This window comes from Orussus abietinus, unplaced genomic scaffold (genome assembly GCF_000612105.2).
Source record: "Orussus abietinus isolate OABI.00-Male unplaced genomic scaffold, Oabi_2.0 scaffold24, whole genome shotgun sequence".
Lineage (NCBI taxonomy): Eukaryota > Metazoa > Arthropoda > Insecta > Hymenoptera > Orussidae > Orussus > Orussus abietinus.
The window spans coordinates 390867-407383 of NW_019394437.1; the positions used below are offsets into that span (position 1 = coordinate 390867).

At 45.5% G+C, this 16517-nt stretch overlaps 3 protein-coding genes across 6 annotated transcripts; 1 reads left to right on the forward strand and 2 right to left on the reverse strand.

The window, feature by feature from the left end:
* Positions 1-573: 573 nt before the first annotated feature.
* On the reverse strand, positions 574-2064 carry LOC105701588 (chymotrypsin-like elastase family member 2A). Its single transcript, XM_012428449.1, has 5 exons — positions 1971-2064; positions 1690-1900; positions 1441-1586; positions 1108-1376; positions 574-747 (listed from the first exon to the last, which is right to left on the reverse strand). Exons 1-5 carry the CDS (start codon positions 2062-2064, stop codon positions 574-576), a joined length of 894 nt encoding a protein of 297 aa, XP_012283872.1.
* A 1277-nt stretch (positions 2065-3341) lies between these two features.
* LOC105701812 (putative lipoyltransferase 2, mitochondrial) lies at positions 3342-4511 on the forward strand. Its single transcript, XM_012428901.2, has 2 exons — positions 3342-3479; positions 3536-4511. The coding sequence occupies exon 2, from the start codon at positions 3544-3546 to the stop codon at positions 4264-4266; it is 723 nt and encodes a 240-aa protein (XP_012284324.1). The 5' UTR covers positions 3342-3479; positions 3536-3543; the 3' UTR covers positions 4267-4511.
* Positions 4512-4513: 2 nt separating this feature from the next.
* On the reverse strand, positions 4514-16423 carry LOC105701811 (ectopic P granules protein 5 homolog). Of its 4 annotated transcripts, none has more exons than XM_012428899.2 (30): positions 16202-16423; positions 15617-15862; positions 14356-15543; positions 13861-14265; positions 13528-13747; positions 13273-13445; positions 13068-13208; positions 12827-12987; positions 12608-12737; positions 12003-12547; positions 11747-11924; positions 11636-11659; positions 11248-11475; positions 11013-11176; positions 10755-10940; positions 10538-10661; positions 9945-10466; positions 9740-9882; positions 9491-9668; positions 9220-9417; positions 9008-9139; positions 8671-8907; positions 8400-8583; positions 7747-8309; positions 7512-7681; positions 7201-7409; positions 6876-7121; positions 6586-6796; positions 6302-6511; positions 4514-6225 (listed from the first exon to the last, which is right to left on the reverse strand). In XM_012428899.2, the coding sequence occupies exons 1-30, from the start codon at positions 16223-16225 to the stop codon at positions 5874-5876; spliced, it is 7692 nt and encodes a 2563-aa protein (XP_012284322.1). In that variant the 5' UTR covers positions 16226-16423; the 3' UTR covers positions 4514-5873. The 4 variants fall into 4 exon arrangements, with proteins under 4 accessions (XP_012284322.1, XP_012284319.1, XP_012284323.1 ...); XM_012428896.2 differs by having other exon boundaries at positions 6870-7121; XM_012428897.1 differs by having other exon boundaries at positions 5874-6225; positions 6870-7121; positions 7747-8306.
* Between the last annotated feature and the right edge of the window lie 94 nt (positions 16424-16517).

The following is a 16517-nucleotide window of genomic DNA, read 5'->3' on the forward strand; positions in this document are numbered from 1 at the left end:
AGCTCTACCTTCCGCTGGCTACCTTTTGGACGCATCGATTTCCTCGGTTTTCGTTTTCGTCATTCGAGTCATTTCCGCGCGACCCTTGGCCCTGATCCTTTTTACGAGGGTAGATAATACCCCTCGGCATCCCCAAGTTGCCTATTCGTTTCGTCGACGTGATTGAATCCTGGATCGGTGTTTACGCATCGGCCACAAATTTTCGCCTCCATTCTGATCCGTAATACTTTCGGTGCGCGTGCTTGTCTGTCGATGCCGGTCTATCCTACACCTTAAATATTCCCTCCGGCCCTCGTAATACGACCGATCGTGGAAGGAGCATGCTCCGCACTCTAGTCCGTAACGCTCGAGTTAAAGGAAAAATGGAAAGATGTACAACGCGTGCCCACCTTGGATTTCGTCGGAAACTAGTATCCGGGGAACGGGTTCTAACGTCGGTAAACTTTGACACTGGCAACGGTAAAAATAGTTGCTTTAAATTACTTAAGAGTAATCGCCGCCAGCGAGCTTATCACATTTAACAAACTAGTGTAGAGAAATTTACAATTCCGGGATGTGAGTTCCCGTGGAAGCTCAGACGTTCTCGTCGGCGCCGATGGTGTTCTTGATCCACTTTAAATAGTGCTGCACCTTGGTGTACACGTCGGGATATCCCGGTCTGGCGCATCCTGACCCGAAAGAGGTGACTCCTGCCAGCTGCCAATCGCCGTTGGAACGTCGACATTGCAAAGGCCCGCCCGAATCGCCCTGCGAGCAGAAATGGATCGGTCGATGCGTCTCTTTCAACGTGTAGATTAAATCGGAAGGTTAATACCGTACGCGTTTACTAGGATATCGATTTTGCCTCAAGATGGTCCTAGTGGACGATAGGAGTCCGGCCCGACTAATCTCGCAAACGAAACGTTAGAGAAGGCGCCGCTCGCCAATCATCCTGAGTGCGTTTGGGTCGGTTTTATCGATCCTCCCATGAACGAGAGCGACATTGTAAATTTGTACGGCGTTAAATTTTAGCGACGATTCCTTCGGCCCGATCCTCGGTGGCCCTGTAGACGGGCGACCGAGGAACGGAGCAAGAGCGGAATGGAGGAGAACCGAGGAGAATGTTACCACGCAGCTGCCCGAAGACCCGTCCGTATGGCCGGCGCACAGGTGACCGTTCCTGATGAGCACCGACTGGCTGTACACCTTCTGGCACTCCTTCGGGTCCAGAAGAGGAACCGTGGCCTCCTGGAGGGACGTCGAGAGAGCCGGGGAAGGGCCGTACCTGCCCCAGCCGGAAGCCACGCAGGGGGCGCCGAGCTTCTCGTCGGGTTCCGGCAGGCAGATCGTCCGTACCACCTTGGACAGCGGCGCCGACCTGCTCAGCTTCAACAGGGCTGCGAGGAAGATCCCAAACGACTCGTCGGTCCCTTCTCGTCCTCGGAATCGCGAGGTACTCACCTATGTCGTGCACGTAATTGTTGAACCGCTCGTGCAGGATGACCCGCTCGACGGGCAGCCGCGCCGAACCTCGTCCACCGGAATCCAGGTCCCACTCCCCCACGACGGCGGTCCAGAGCGCGCCGATCGGCAGATTGAAGAGCTCGCTGAAGAGGAGAAGGTCGGTCAGTCGGCGCGCCGGGAAGAAAGGGAGAAGGAAAGGAAAAGGCCGAGAAATTCGGCCAGCGGCTTTCTTCTCGGCGCTCTTACTTGTGGACGCAGTGAGCCGCGGTGAGAACCCATCCGGGGTCGATCAGGATGCCGCCGCACCAGTGGCCGATGAAGCCCAACTTGGGGTGCAGAAGCTGCAAGGAGACTTGCCAGGGCCAGGCCCCTCTTCTGCTGGGCTTGCCGTTGAAGATCCTTCCGGTGCCCTCCGAGGCTCGCGGCTGCCGCTGCGACGTCTCGGGTCGCCCGCACCCTGTTGGATCAGGATTTTCAATTTCCGATCTCGATGCCCGACCGCGAGGAAATCGGTTCTCTGGACTTACTGGCGTGGTCTTCTTGCGCGCTCCTCATCATGGCGAGGGTCGCCTCCCCGAGGACGAAGAGGACGAGGACCGACAGGCCGCCTCGGAGCTTCATCCCTCCGGAGAAGGGGTGGCCGCTCGGGCGGTCGCGGGGTTCCCGGGCTTCCCGGGGCTTGGAGGCTCGCTCGCTCGGCCGGAGCGTCGGAGACGGTGTGGCGACGCGCTGCCGACGCGACGCCGACCCGCCGCCGACGCGCTGCCGGGGGAAAGGACGCGGTCCTCGCGGACGGCTGCTCGGACCCGGGGAAGGACGAGCAAGAAACTCGAGGAAAGCGGCCGCGGGAGGGGAGCGATCCGCCGATTTCGGTTCCTCTCGTCTCATCTCCCGCCGCCAGTCGGAGCAACGGTTCGCAACCCGACCCGGGACCCCCGCCGAGGAGACGAGACCCGAGTTTCGAGTCTCTCGATGGCAGATCCGGTCGAGGAGCCGATTACCTGTCAACGGTAATCGCTCTCTCGAGGGAGAGAACGACTCTCGCTCATCGGTTTCGCTCGGACGGATTCCCATTGAAAATGTCCAAGGAGTCACGCTTCGCAAATTTCCTTCTTAAAGAAAGTTCCGACACGCCCGTTTGGCGGGTATCCACGATTTCGAAAGTTCCGCCCGATAAATACCGCCGGAAATTTCGGATTCATTCCGCGGCTTTCGGATTTCCGGTCGCTTCGAGAACCATTCCTTATTTCATATATTCGGCGCCCTCGAGATTCGAGGGCGTCGATTTGGAGAGCGTACCTGAATTTTTCTGCATTTTTCTGCATTTTCCAAGAAGGTTCCGTCAGGATTCTTGTCCAGGGCTTCCACCCAGAGGGCGCCTCGGTCCTCCTTAGGGTGACTCTCGAACGACGCGACTTCGCCGATGAAAAAGTCGATTCGAAGAACCGAACTCAGGGCGATTCGGTCCCCGAGTGAAATTAAATCGTTCCATCAAGGTCGATCCGTTTAGGTTTTATTCTATAGGCGTAAGTGCACCGGGGAATGAGAAAGTGAAACCGCGTCGGCGCTCGGCTCTGTGAAAGAAAAGAAAAGGAAAGGAATGAAAAGTCGGCCTTCTCTTCGCCATCGGTTCGAGCCCGCGGACGCGGGGAAAACTTTTCTTTTTCCATACAAATAAGCGGCCGCTCTTCCAGGACAAATACATCGTTCCGAGCGAGAGGATTCACGCGAACCTGGAAGATAAAGTCAAAGATTTATTATTCCGTGTACGAATTCCGCGGGAAATACGCGAAGTCGGCTCGGCAGCGCCGCGCGGTCTCGCGGAGAAAGTACAAAGTTTCTTTTCTCCGTCTATACGGTGACCAACGGTCAACAACGGTCACCAACGGTCACTTAGAATAATAGCTCTGCTACTGGAAACCGACGATGCTTAATAAAATATTCAAGAATTATAATAGCTCGATTTTTTAACGCATCGACAATGTTCCACGGAAGAATATTTGCACAAAAAAATTAAGGTTGTAATAGTGATGAAGGTTTGTAAGAAGATTGCGGCAAACGGAACAACGTTAAACTAATTGTTTCATAAAAGTACAAATTATGATCTCGAAAATAGTTAGAGTTCTGTGGGCTGGTCGTATGAAATATGGTGATGGACTTCAACTACAGGCACAATTAGTCCAACAACATTATGACAATAATTTAGACCAGAACATGCGCAATACTTTAGTTCTAATAGAACATGACCCTGTTTATACGATAGGGATTCGCAACAGAGGTTATAACGAAGAGTATGAGAAAAGACTAAAAGCTGTCGGATCTGAGTTTTACAGGACAAATAGAGGAGGATTGGTAACGTTCCATGGCCATGGGCAGTTAGTGGCATACCCTATAATTAACTTGAAACAATTTCAACCTAGTGTTAGATGGTATGTAAGTGAAATCGAGAAAATGATAATTAGGTTATGCGCAGAATTCGGAATTAGGGGTGAAACGTCCCCAGACACCGGAGTTTGGGTAAATGATAAGAAAATTTGTGCAATTGGTATTCATGGTAGTCGATACATCACAACTCATGGATTAGCTTTGAATTGTAATACGGATCTGAAATGGTTTGATCACATAGTGCCATGTGGTATCGAAGGCAAGGGTGTTACTAGTGTCAGTCAAGAGCTTAGAATGGATGTCTCGATTCACGATGTTATTCCTGTATTCTGTAATGCGTTTAAGGATCAGTTTGAATGTTCCTTAATTGAATATCCATCGGAAGAAGTATCTGCTCTCCTCAGGAGTTCACATAAAAATATATCTTTGATTGATTGATATAGATTTGATTTTATGTACAAACTAGTAAGGCTACATTTTTATTTATGTGAGAGGCTGTGCCTTTTTTGTAGTTTAATATACGACGTTACAGAATCATTAATTATTGACCGTATTGTGTTCGAGTATGTGAGTAAGTGTACGATGTACGATTTAATTTTATGTACAAGCTAATGAGGCTACAGTTTTATTTTCCTTGTACTTAATTTTACTCTGCAACAATAAATACACTTGTAACGAAACGATATAATGTGATCTTTAATATATTATGTGATTTCAAATGATAAACCTCTAAACGTTTTACAAAGCCTATATAATAAATGACTGTACATAAGTTTATTTACAATAAAGGTCAGCGTGATTAAGGCCAAGTACAGGAGGTACTTTGTAATAACCACACCGTATTACCATAATAAGACTTAAGCGAATAGCAAAAAGTATTAGCTAATCGAAGATGTAAAAACAAAAGGTGCATGTACTTGGAGCTCTCTTATACGCGTTTATAAATTCATACGCTCTTATCACTTATGATCAAGAAGGAAAGATTCATTTAAAGACGTTAAATGTCTCGTTCATGTATCTGCGTATCATTGAAAATGGATATCTTTTTTTATAAAAATAAAAGTAAGTTCTAAAAGTGGAGCTCGCAGGCAGTATTTGTTTTCAGTTATTTGATGAAAGCGTATTAATTCTAAGGAGACGTATACAATTTCCAACCGTTAAGCATCAATTGTCAAAAAAGAAAAAAAAGCCCAAAAGAGTAATTCTCATAGACATACGAGCAATTTAATCGAATGACATTACTTTCACGCGAAAAGGCAACATGTTCCTTCCGAGCAAGACATGCCATTACAGATTGCTTTTATCAACCAAGTTTTGTCATTGCATTAGAGAATTTGAGAAAAATCGTCAAGTTTAGCACCTCCCCCTGTGACCGATATAAAGTGATCATAAGTCCCAATCTTCGATGCGTACATCGATACACGCATTAACGAATTATATACCGTAAAACCAGCTAACCGCTGGCATTATCACATCTGATTCCATGGAAACGAACGTCATCAAACATTCATTAGGCGCCCTCGTTTCCGACTTAACACCCTCTGATACGTGAGACAATTTATGACTAGACTTAAAACAACGAAACGCAGCCTTCGGAGATTTTCGAAGGCATGACTCGTACTCGATTGAACCAACTTATGTTTGTATCCAATAACTACTTTATACTTTAATAATTTATGTAAATCTCGAAACCTGGCAAGCATGGTATCAGTGGAGAAATAATTATTTCCAGCCTTGTCAAAAGATCACAACCTTGAGAACTGATCGAGCTAACCGTTGAAAAAAAGTGGTTTTCAGCTTGTCTATCGGTTTCGTCTTACATAAATTGTACACAACATTTGCATTAATCCAAAAGAAGAAACCCTCTCGAGGATGTCCACGCGGTCCAAAACATGCCCGTAACGAAACTAAATGAGCTATTCGACGTCTTAGGCCCGAAAGATCATTCGACTGCGTTTCCTCGAAACTAACAATCGCTGTCAAAATATGAATTAAGTATAAATGTCCTTGTTCGCGAGCGCATGCAGGGACAGACCTTGTACCCATTAATCCGTCAATACGTGCAGATACCTTTTAGTGTACAATTCCGCCACAAGGGATCCTACCACATTTACGGCGTTATGAAGAGAATTCGCCGAGTCCCTGATCATTCTGATCGCTTGTTCCACGTCGCCCTTAAGTTCGGCATATTGTTTATTAACCAAAAGAGCGTCCAAACATTGCATAGCTTTGATGGCCTCGCAGCTTGGCCGAATCTCCATGGAATCCGCGTCGTTGGACCTTACGGGTGCTATTCCAGGGGCATGAGGCGTGAAACGTATGATTTGGTGTTCCGACTTTGACTCTGGTAGCTGGGCCAAACAATATACCGCGAGTGTTCGGCTCAAGAACTTACACCTGCAAATATGAGGAAATCAAGAATAAAGCCAGACCACCGTAGTCGGTCAGCGTTGAAGGAAAGGATCGTTGTTACCTTATGGACAGCTGGGAGCCTTTTCTCAGGCCAATCGCACCTAGGATACCCCATCCTTGTCCCGCGTCGTCCGCCACCGTCAGAAGAGCGCGAGCCAGTCCTTTCAGGGCTCTCACGGCCGCCACGGTGTTCTCGTTGTACCGACACTGTCTGTATGCAAGCTCTAATGCCTTTGCCCACAATAGCGGCAATTTCTCTTCCACGGTTTCGCTGTAGAAAATGGGGCCGCGAGTCCGCGAGTGTATCTCCAGACATTCGGTTGGATATAAAGTATCTTGACTTACGTGGGCTTGATCGTGGATATCCAATCGACGAGACTGGTAAGCAGAGAACCCTCTTCTCCGATGTCCCGACAGGAAGGCAATTTTTTCAGAAACATTGCATACAACGTTAGGACCCTCCCTTCCGCGACGAGGACGCTCTCTATCGGTGACTGTCGAGGCACCGCGACTTGCAAGATGGTCAGCACCGAGCCCCAGGTTGGTTGACCCTCGTCTGTAACGGATCATCGCGTAAAGGGGCAATTTTTCACCTTCGATCGATCAGACCCATTGGCAACGAATGCAACATTTACAGTTGTATTTGAAGTAGGCATCCAAAGCAGCTTCCGTGAGTTCTCCGTAGGTAGAGGGCGAGGCCACGGCGGTTCCTATGACGCGAAGAAGACCCAGCAGGGTAGGGCTGGTCGCCGACCTTTCCGAAAGCCACGAGGCCCAGCTGGACCGCAGCTGCTCCACCAGTAATCCACTTTGGTTTACGGAGTAAAGTAATTCAGCCACCAATAAGCCGGCTTCTGCCACTTGTTGAGGCTCCGAAACAGCTGTGAAATCGGAAGCGAAGTTAGTCCGGTAGCCGACCAGGATGGATCCATTTTCGGATAGACTTTATCTTAGACTTACTGCTCGTAATCACGGTCTCCATCTCGTCGAGCATCCGCGATAGCGTTTTCGTAAATGCCTTCGGATTTGTCGATTCGAGCGATTTGTACCGAGTGGTACAATTGACCAGCAGTTTCATGGACGATCGAACGTACATTTGCCTCTTCTTCAGGGTGGTTGGGTGGAAGTGCGTTACCACGGGATCGTAGGCTGCAACGATCTTCAACAGACTGAACGACGATCTCTTTCTGAACACGAGTCCAGGAATCCGAAGGCCTTTGGTCCATTTTACAAGAGGGAAAATTTCAAGGTGTATTCTACTTATTACTCACTTGTTGATCGCCAGGTCAATTGGATGACCCTGGTCGTCGTTTTCGCAGAGAATCACCCTGGGATCGCAGCTCATCACGTGCCAGTTGACGACCTGATCGTAGGCAGTTGAGTCGACCAGATGCCAAGCGAACTTCTCAGCCTCAGTGACCAATTGCACGGCTCGGTCATTCTGCAAATAAATACCGCACACGTTAACGTCGATAAGCATAATGGGGTAAGACTTAAAAATCTCACCTGTCTGACGTTGGGCTCGTTAGACAGCTTGACGAATAGATTTAGCAAACAAACGTGCATTCTAGCCGTGAGCAGTAAAGGCTGCGTAGTCAATATCTCGTTTGCCCAAAGGGTCCAGTTGACATTGGTGAAGATACTGCCAAGAAATAAATGGCTGTCGGGTAAGTATTGGTCGACCACTTTCACCATCAACTCCACGTCACCCGTGCCGGGAAAAAATCGATCCCACGGCAAGGAAAGGAAATTTCCATGGATTACATTTAGTACGTGATCCTTTACCGAAGCGTGAGCAAAGTTCGTCACGTAAAACTGCCAGAGGAAAGAGAGTATCTTGCAAGAAGCGGGTAAGGTGTCCGTGATGAATCGAACGCACTCTACGAACATGGCCACGGTCTTGTTGGCGTAAGGACCGTCCGCGATTATCCAGGGCAGTAAAACGGATCGATCATCTGTTAGTTGCTGAATCCAAGCTGCCGTTGGCTCTCTCAAATTTCTCGTCCAGTACGGAGTGATCCAAGGCGCGAACATTTCACTTAGAACCGGCCAAATCTTCTCGCACACTGCTAATTCATACGAATGGAATTAGCGGACGACGTAGGAACGATACGCCGAAGAAAGGAACGTCTAGACGACTTAATAGAAATGTGATTTACATTGGTCAGCTAGAGAGCCTCTGTCGGAGTGAAGAGTGAGAACCACGAGAGCGTGTCCAACCATGCCAAGGAACGTAGTCAGGGGTTCATTGTAAACGCGATATTTCGGATACAAGCCGTACAGCCCGTATTGAAGCCTTTCCTTCATGAAATGCTTGCTCAGGAGAACTGCCGTGTCGTGCATCTGAAATAACGCGAGATGGCGCTCGTAGTAGCAGTCATTTTCTGACGGAGAGTAATTCTCGAGTGTCCAAGTTAAATGAAGATTTACCTCTTGACAAGAGAGCAGTTTTTGTTCGGTGGCATACCTCCGAATTTCATCTCGTATTTTGGCAGGGTGTATGGGGCCTGCGGTTTTTGATCTTCCGCTGAGAGCTCCTAATAAATCCCGCCACACGTCCAAAGATAAATTCTGACATTCGCTGCCCCTCAAAATGGCACCGAGCACTTCTCCGTAGTGCTCGGGAAACTCGTGAAAAAGTACATGACGCAAATGATTCCTGAACAGCTGGGAGAAGGAAGAAAATAAAAGAGAATTTTAAATTCAACCACGTAACTGTACGATCGGAGACAACTGGTAGGAACGGGAGAGACGTTAGACGTTATACCTCGTGCAAGATGAGTTTATCTTCTACAGGATTCAAGCCCACGTTGCACAGTGCCTTCGATATTAACTCTATAAACGTAGATCTCTCGCTAAGTCTTGGTCTCCTATAATTCAACCAACTTCCAACGTCGAACTACAAATTCGAGAGATACCGGTACTTGAACGCAACGCTTTAAAGAAATTCAAGTATTCCACGCCGAGATTATCGCGTACCTTCGAGAGCAGCACGAAGCACAAGTCGGTATTCGGGCCTGTAGATAATTCCACCACTGTTTGGTACATTTGTAGAAACGTAGAAGCTCCACCCGCAACGGGAGTAAAGTGAGGACCGAGAAGACCACCTAAATTAGGCCGTTGCATTATCGCCCCGAGCAATTGGGGTCCCCGAGTTTCCTCGCCGCTGATGAATAACTGCAAGGAAATAATCAAGGATTAAAAGAAGTGACGGTGGTACTCGTAAAATTAAATTTTACATATAAATCACCTGGCCTAGTCTCTCGATGCACGTTGTAATTAGCTGCTTCGTAGGAGGACACATGGCGGCTTCATCGGTGTAAAAATCAATCATGTGGTAAAACAACTTCACCCCGCTTTCCTGGACTTTTTGCAGGACGCTCGTGTTCTCACTCGTTCGGTTTAAATTAAGCTCGCGTTCCAGCATCCTAAATAAAATGAATCGCCGTTGCAAATCATCCTACCAATTTCCCTAGAGAACGTGGCTCGACTCACTTACGCAATTAAATGATCCGCAAGGACGGATCCCTGGATAACTTTGCTCGGAGGAGGCTGGCTTGCTCTTACCAACAGGTTGTCATATTCCGCTCTATTCTCAGTGATCATCCGATCCACTCCATCGTTCACTCGAGCTTCGGTAATCTTGAAATAATTCGGTAATCGATAAATGATTTATTCGGGCACTCGGTTCACCTCGGTATTACCTTAAGTTTAATCACAGCCGGTCCGGCGCAGTGAACCGTAGGTGGGGTACCGGACCTGGTTTGCCTCTGGGTGGAGGGTGCCGGGTCGCACAGGGCATGAAGCCTGATGTAGCTTTCAACGTCTCTGTAGAGAGTCGGTACCAATTCTAAAAATGCGCAATCGACCGCAGTGTGTTCCGAAACCATCAGGTTGTATCTTTCGGCGTAATCTAAAATCGTCTTCAGGTGAGGCTTGATCAGATCGATGACGGTTTCAGCATTGTAGAGGCTGCAGGGTGCAACGTAGCTCAAGGTCGGGTTGTTTCGGCTCAGAGAAGGTGGTGGAACTGGTTGTTCGTAGGTGCCTAACCGCCTGACGATCCTCTGCAGCGGGTCGTTTGGCTCCAGAGGGGTAGTCGGGGTAGGAATTGATTTTTGGCACTGACCGTTCGTATCTCTAAGGCAACTTTGCTGCCACTCGCGCAATGCTTTCAGTTGACTCTGACGGTTCGACCAATGATCGACGTATTCCAACCACGGGGTCTGATTGAAATATTCATTGTGAAATCCACGAGATCTTGCAAATGAAAATGGCTCATTCAAATTGTCCTTACCCGATCGCCTTGTGTAAGCAAGACCAATTTATGAGACATGTACTGCGGCGGTAAGGCTGGGAGATACAATCCGGTCTCTTGTAGCCTAGGCTCTTCTAGCCACAAACTCAACGTCTTATAAAACCTGTGCGGATAATGCGTGTAAATATAATCCATTTTTTACAATGATCTTGAGAATCTCTACATTCAAAAAAAAAATTATATATATCGGGTTTACTTTGCCGTGTCGAAGTAAAAGATTCGTCTTTCGTCCGTGATCGGTTTCCCATTGTCCGTATTATTCTCTCCTTTTATTTGAAAGTATTCGGTGGTGTCGTGAAGACGTTTCTTCAATCTCTTCAAATAACTCAGATTGATCATTCCCTCGAAGAACTTGTCACCCAATCCTCCGCGATCCGTCACCCTGGAAAAGGGTCGAGAACTTCATTGATCGACGACGCTTTATCTACCGTGCCGGTCATTACCGTATACCGACCCTGAAACTGCAGGAGCACGGGCCAAAAATAACGTGAAGAAATTTTGCCAAAGCAAAGGCAAAAGGGGATGGTCCAGTGGAGTGTCCAGGGCTTGCTGCGACCAGCGATATATCGCTAATCCACTTGCTCCAAATGGTTGCATTTTCAACGTGGAGCAAGCTCGCTGAAATCGCATAGGAGTCGGCTTAGATACGAGTTAAATTAACGTTACACTTTATTTTTTAATGCAATCACCTTAACTGCAGTGTCCACGGAGGTTTTGGACTGTTGCGATAATTCTCCAAGTATTTCCCTCCAAAGACCAGTTTTGAGCTCCCTGTTTTCTTGTTCTATCGACAGAACCTGGTAGGCGAGCCAAATCGACTGCACCGATCCTCCTAACAGGCTAGGCCAATTCGACGACCCCGTCGCCCAGCTCAAAAAGGAGCCAAACGAGCCGGAATTTCGGCCCGATGCTAAATTCTAGAAAATCCGCTAGATTAGTTGACAAATTACACGGTACTGGATGACAAAGAGACCTCGTCCTAGAGTGCATGCGTACACGATTCAAGCTACATTCGACAGCAAGTCAGTAATAAAAACGAGCTACGGTAAGAGAGCAGACGAGCATGCGAAAACGTACCTCACCGTTTCCCTCTATTGTTAGCTAACAGAAAAGGAAAATTAGTTTGTCGCGCGTATACGTAAAAGTGACCGAGGCGTCTAGTTGAAACAAGCAAGAATCTCATCTCACCGTAAACAATTCCTGAAATACATTTTCCACCGTAGCTTTGGTATCGACTTGAAAAAAGGCGAACCTGATGACTCCGTCTAATAAGTACATCACGCTCTGATCTCTGTTCCAGTCTGGGATGAGAACAAGAATATTTAACCACAAGCGCACAAAGGGCTCGGCGGTTTGCAGGCAATATCTGTACGGGCACAATTGGCAAAGTTAAATATAACGTATGACGACGATACAATTAAGCTGATCGTTCACTCCTCCTTACCTTTTCTCATTTTGTAGATGAGACTGGATCATATTACGGAAGGATTTTAATATCGGACCAGGGAATTCGGGAGCGATCAGATTTTTCGCCATCTTCATGTAGGTTCGATCAGCGATGGCCGAGCAAACGATGAGATTTAAGAACTTCTCATTTTTTAATAACGCCTCGGGACATTCGAGGAATAAAGGAATCATATGATGCAAAGCTATTAAAACCTGCTCATATTTATAATAACATTGGAGTATTTGTAACTGTGCGAAGCCCTTGATGCAAATCAAAGGCACCGCATGGCCCCAAGTGGTCATAATCGCTGCCACGTAGCAAGCAATGGGTTGTTTCTCTCGTACTCCTTTTTCTAGATTTTCCAAGGATGGGTCCGATTCCATATCCGGTACCTGGGAAAGCGTTTTGCCGATATTCGAGATGACGTACTGGCACACGATGTCGGATTGATCGAGCCGATGTAATCTTAATCTGCCGATCATTTCCCAAGCCCATATGATGAATGCTTGCTCGTTATTCTGAGGTCTCACCATGGAGGATACCTGGCATAAATTGGCCGCGTGACTCGAGGGTTTATTTTATAATTATAATTTTTTAATTACCTGTTTAACACCTTCGGCAAGTAGAGAAGCAGTTTGAGCGGGCGTGTCGGGCACGTACTTCATTGCAAGTTCCACTACGAGTAAAGCCACGCGGCGATGAAGACTCATCCGGAGATAGATTGTCTCATCGCTGCTTATACGGTAAATACGGTAAAACGGATTACGTATCCTGCCCATAAATTGAAGTTCACTATTCTTCTCTAACTTTACTTTACTAACCTCTCATAGCCCCAGTTCAAGTGATTAAGAACTAGCCGAGCTAAATGACTTTCAGTGGACGATAATGGATATTGATGCAGCCAAGACGAGAGTACCTTCATATCCTCCTCCTGGGGAATCCACTTTTCTATTCTTAATTCCGTAAATAAGTACAAGCTTAGCTGTAAATTACGTAATTTTAGCGATTATATCCCTTAATAATAGAAAATCTAGGAAGGTGCAAAAAAAAAAAATGTACTACCTTTCCCACGGTCATAAAATTGTCTTTTAATTTTTGGAGAATAACCGACAGCAGGGAAGGGTGTTTACTCGTTAAATTTGACAAAAGAGAACGAGCATCTTTCGAACATGTATCTTGAGTCTTCTGGCTAAGAAATCCGATCTGCAAAGTTGAATTAAAATTTGTAGTCGAATCAAGCTCGATATATTTTTATCGCGGTACTTACTTGAAAAAGATCAATCGTCACTGCTTGAATAAAATGATAATCTTCGCTTGGTCTTGACATAGCCATATTTGCAAATGTAGTGAGCAAGAAGTAAGATTCATCTCCCGGCATAGCACTCAATTTTTCTTCAAATTGTTTACGAATCGTTGGTGAATTCAATTCCGCTTTCCAATCTGTGTAATGAAATATTGATTGACATCGTTTTTATATTAAAAAAGTAGCATTGTTATAGTTGTAATTAAAAATGTAGCGTACCACTTTTAAACATGTCAGGCCCAAGTGGATCTATAGATGCACAATCTGTATGTAAAATGTAGAAGATATACCACAGAATGGAAGTCGATACGATGTGGTATGGAATTGCAGCCAAATATTGCCAAGCACCTAGACGTCGAGAGGAGAATATGCACAATATTGCTCTTAAGAAGAAACACTCGTATTCTGTCTGTAGTTTCACCCATGACACGCTGGCTCCCTGTGATAGATGAATATCAATATTTTTTTCTTTCCAAATATAAATCAGGAATTTATTACAATCACTAATAATTACTAATTTTAAGTAAATGTAAAAATGGAAAAGAATCTCACTTTGTTATTACTAAAAATTTCCCACTGATCGCTAACGTATTGGACGACGTCCCTAATTAAAGCACTTAATCTTTTGGCCAATTGTCGGTAACGTGGAGAGTCATAAGTGCGGAGACCCTGTCTCAATAATCTTATGACAACCGTTGAGAATGCAAAGATTCGTAGCATATGATGTTCCGTAACCGAGGCAGTATCTTGTCGATAGCTCTCTCCATGGCGTTGAATGAGAAAAGCTTGTTCAAACAATTTGTTCAAGGGAATTTGTCTCAACAGCGAAATGAGATCGTTCTCGTAAAGATTAGCGCCTGTGTTAGCAATGTCTTCGTCCTCTTCTCCCTCTTCGTCTACCAGTACCCAAACTGTATCTCCTTGATTGTTTCCGGAATCTTGCATTGAAATTTGAACCTATGAATGTTAATATTTATTGATAGTGATATATATTTACGGTTTCAAGTAATTCCGTTTAAAAAAGGGGGTTATCGATGACTGAAATACCTGTTCTAGGAACTTTTCCCTCTCTTTCACTGGCAATAGGATGACAGCGAGTGTCGTTACCATGTGATCCATGAATGGATCGTTAAGCGGTAAGGTGCTTAAGCCACTGTTTGTCGAAGGTACTGGATTTTGTACGTATCCAATTGCCCAGTTTGTTACACCACCTGGACATCTGAGAATGTGATTCAATAGAAACAAGTGGTCTTGCCAAGTGGCTACTCTCAGTAGAATAGCCACTAATTTTGCCAACCATTCTCGACTATCGGTAACAAATTTTCCATCTTTTAGTACTTTCCGTTGAAAATTAAATAATACAGTAATGCACATTCTCAGTTCTACCAATTGTGGCATTACGTTCTGTGACATTGTCATTGCTCCTAAACTTACAGGAGCATTATGAGGCATGTTAGCAAATTCCTTACAGGAAAGACAAACCCTCTGTATATAATGTTCGATTTGTAATCTTAATACTTCTGCTTCGTAACAATACAGTGACTGTGTGTTGTGCAATAAGTCTTTTATCGATGATAAATTTCGGGATAAAGCTAACAGCGTCTGCTGATTAAAGAGAGCAATAGTATATTCATGAGTAGCACTGACTGGATTGCCATCCTGACATTCACCGGATTCGGTGATCGTAGCTTTATCCAAACACCACAGTTGCTTCTGAATTTCCTTACAGTTCTTCTTCAACCTGTCTAAATCATGAGAATTATATATCAAGTGATTCCTAACCCTAAGATAATTCATTAGTAACTCGTGTAATCTATGTTGCTGTCGAATCGCGTTACTTCGTAGTTGAGCTTCTACAAATTCTGTGATAAATGAGTCAGCTAATGCCAATTCCTGATTACTATATAGAGAAGCTAGTTGTGCATCGGTGAATGGTTCAATTTCTCTTTCGCCGTAAGCATGTTTTGTCTGACTTATATTAGATTCTTCGGTGTCTCTTTCTTTATTAGCTCGCTCCACGAGCGATAGTGTTTCTTCTACTTCGGGAATACTTTTCTGATAAAACCATTTTTGAGTAATTTCTTCGATAACAGGAGCCGTTGGCGACGTGTCCAACAACTGAATATTAGATACATTAACTTTAATTTCTTCCACTGCTTCTTCTGTGCTTTCTATCGGAGCTGAAGGTAATGGATGTTCATTGTCAACTTCATCGACAGATTCTTCAATAGATTCCTGCATTATGAACATGATCGATTAATCCTAACTAGACAAATGGTGCTTCGGTATATATCAAAGTAGTAATTACCCCAGAATGATCGCGACACGATATCTGCTCCGATACTCTAGCAGTGTTTTCAGCAGCTTCTCGTTCATAAATTTCGGTATCGATAGCTGCCAAGTGTAGTTCGCTTTCCATGTTCTCGACTCCTTCGACTCTAGGATAATTGGACGGAGACTCTCCCAACAAACACTCAAATTCTTCCAAAGTCGGAGCATCGGGAACCTGACTGTCCAATCGTGTAATCGATTGTACCCGATCCCTTTTCTTTTTCTACACATAATAAATGTTGGCATTTTTGCAAGACGTTCAGTGGTAAAATAATATGGCATAGAACCGTCACTCTCAGGGAACTATGTAGCAGTAAATACGTTGTGCAACAGTAATAACAATCATATATGACACGACGTGTTTGCAAGAAACGAAGAACCATAAAGTAATTAATCATTTAGACAATGGAATAATATCGACACGAGACATCTTGACAATAAGAGAAGCACGCATATTTGATAAAAAATACACTACTTCTCACAGGATTCATAATCTGAATAGAAGAAAGCGAAATAACGACCAGTGGATCAAAGTGTAATAAAAATGCGTATGCAACCTAACCTGACGTGATCTTTGTCGTTCCATTGTCACTGCTGCGTGATGAGTGTAGCAAATAGTAGAATTTATCGACACTCGGCGTCCTCGGCGTACTTCGTAGTTTCAACGATCATGGCACAAATGTGACAGAATTGAGGCCATGTATCGCTTTACATGACAGAGTTTAGTACACACGCACACACTCGCGCAAACAAGTCCAGAGCACCGTGCTCTCCTGTAACGTTATCACTGGCGTTGACATCGTTGCGTAGCGATATTTAATCATGGACCTAGGAATATATGAACGGAGCCCAAGCCCCATCTGAGCCTAGGAAGTTGC